The 2,479-nt window shown below is 52.8% G+C and overlaps 1 protein-coding gene across 1 annotated transcript in view; it reads right to left on the reverse strand.

Moving 5' to 3' along the window:
• EGFL7 (EGF-like-domain, multiple 7) overlaps positions 1-617 on the reverse strand; it is a 13,268-nt gene extending 12,651 nt beyond the window's left edge. Inside the window, 1 exon segment of the mRNA XM_009892260.1 lies at positions 538-617. Coding sequence (XP_009890562.1) covers positions 538-617 — 80 coding nt within the window.
• Between the last annotated feature and the right edge of the window lie 1,862 nt (positions 618-2,479).

Consider the following 2,479-nt stretch of genomic DNA (forward strand, 5'->3'; position numbering starts at 1 on the left):
AGCAGCCCGGGGCGCAAAGGCCACGGCAGGCAACAACCCGCCAGGGCTTTCCATGCCTGTTTTCCCTGGACTGTGCAACCTCCCGGAGCTGGGAGGCTGCATCCTCCTCTGATGGCTCATGTGCCCAGCTCGATTGGCCTGATAGCAAGATTGTGGGCGTATTTTTGTGCAAGGATGTGCTTGAAAGACACAATAATAATTCACAAATAGTTCAGGGCTTTTGACTCTTCCAGACAAAAAGCCCAGAGCGTCTTTGTGTCCCCTGCATGGACCTAAATGGAGCCTGGCCATTTTCACTGAGAGGTTTTTTTCACTTCAGTGACAAAGCAAACAAACACCAGCGAAGGGCTACCGAGCCCCGGCTGCCCCAGGAGGACTCGGCTGAGCCTTTTCCCACCTCCTCGCCAGTCCAGCCGGCTGCCCAGGCACGTGTGGCCGGCTGGCTGAACGGGCAGAGAATATCACCCCGAGAGGACGGGCCTCGCCGTGATGTGCAGACAGACACCCCTGGGAGCTGCAGGCAAAAAGGGGGCTTACCCTGCCCGGGCAAAGCCGCCCATGCTGGTCACACTGAGGATGAAGAGGAGTCCCGAGAGGATGCAGCCGATGCGGTACATGTCCTGTCTCTCCTGCGGTGCCCTGGGCTGTGCGGCACAACCGAGTCTCACTCTTTGGTGGGAAGCGCTGGCTCCTACCGCATGTCTCACCCTTCAGCCGGGAACCCTGCAACCGAGAGAAGAGCAGTGTGAACACGTGGCATCTGTCCCCAGCTGGTGACATCTGACGGAGCCATAGGGACAGGGCCAGCCACTGTTCCCTGGGCTCAAGGGGATGGCTCCTGGTGTGCACAGACCCTCTGAGGGCAGCGCAAGGGGCTGGAGCAGAAGCACACTTGCTGGTAACAGAGCAGTGTGACAACCCAAAGCACAAGGGAAGAGGGGACACGAGGGACCCGTGAACCCCTCACAAGGAGAGAGCTCCTCCAGGCGCAAACCTGCTTTGCCTCACTCAAGTCACTGGAGTGGCAGTGATTTACCCCGGGGGGATGCCTGGCCCGGCACACAGAAGATGCTCTCGCGGTACCAGGGGCCGCACGGTCACTTGTCGAGTGGCAGGGGAGGGACCTGTGTCTCATGAAATACACTGCCAGCTCCAGAGAGCGAGGGCAAAACAATGGCCTGTAATTTCTTAATCCATACAGCATTGTAAAGCTGCATTTTCCCACCACATAACACACTGAAATCTGATCTTCTTCTCTTTAAAATACAAGTTCTTGCCAGAGAAAAGTGCTCTGAGGGCCATATGTACCATCTGCGGAGTCAGTACTAACCAAGTCGTGAATAAAGAGGCTTTGATTTTCCAGCAGAGGACAAATATGAAACAAGGCTGAAGAAGGTCAATAACAATATCTAATTTACACAAAACAGTTGGCCTCTGGATGGCAGCAGTTAAAGGAGGAAGAAATAAAGAAACCCACCTTAAATATATGCCAATTAAAGAAAGAATCAATCTTTCTGATTAAACCTTGAGAAAGGAATGGCTTTACGGGGAGGCAAAACAAAATGAAACCTTCTAAAACTGCAAATATGGTGAGCTGCAAACAAATTTTCTAAAATCTCCAGTTGATGTGGGTTTGGGGATCGCAGGTTCATCCCCAAACGACTTCGGGACAATTCCTAACTCTGAAACAAGTTGTTGGGGATAACTGGCACAACCATCCCAGATCTACAGACCCTGCAGGTCTCAAAGCCCTTCTCCAAGGCACTCAGTATCATCTTTGCCTTTGTGCAGGTGAAGAAACTGAGGCACGGAGAGATGCAGACCCTCACCTGGAGATAAACCAACCTGGTGCCTTCCTGCCCCTTATTAACATCAAACACCTTGAGCATGTTCCCATACAGCGCTAGCGCCGAGCGAGGCGGACGGACGGCTGAGCAGCCCCTTCCCCTCCTCACCCAGCCGGGCACTCGGCTCGGTCCACGCGTGGGGCGCACGGCTCTGCCTGGCTGAGCAACAGGGAGGTTTTGTGTCACACCGAATCGACTGCATTGCTATAAAACGCCATCGGGACCTCACTCAGTCCCTGAATTGAGTGGTACAGGGATGGCAATGTGCCCACCCCGCTCCTATAGCCATACCAGCTATTGCCATGGAGCTGCAGCCCAGCAGGGAACTGCAGATGCCCAGGCACATCTTAACAAGCCCAGTTTTGAGGATTTAAGGAGGATTTTGGTGATATAAAGCCTGTAGTCCTCCATTCTACTCCAAACATAGCAATAAATTTCATTTTCTAATGATTAATATATGGTATCTCCACCATCAGGAAACCAGATCTTGGTTGACCCACAGGAAAGTTTTAAAAAAACAGTGAAGAAACCTTCTTTCTCCTCAGTCCTCCCGAAGACATCCCAGGGACAGTAGTGTACAGACACGCTAACTCCCCACCGTTCAGCCAGCCAGCTTTTCCCAGGGCTATACT

Source organism: Charadrius vociferus, unplaced genomic scaffold (assembly GCF_000708025.1).
Source record: "Charadrius vociferus isolate BGI_N301 unplaced genomic scaffold, ASM70802v2 scaffold549, whole genome shotgun sequence".
Classification (NCBI taxonomy): domain Eukaryota; kingdom Metazoa; phylum Chordata; class Aves; order Charadriiformes; family Charadriidae; genus Charadrius; species Charadrius vociferus.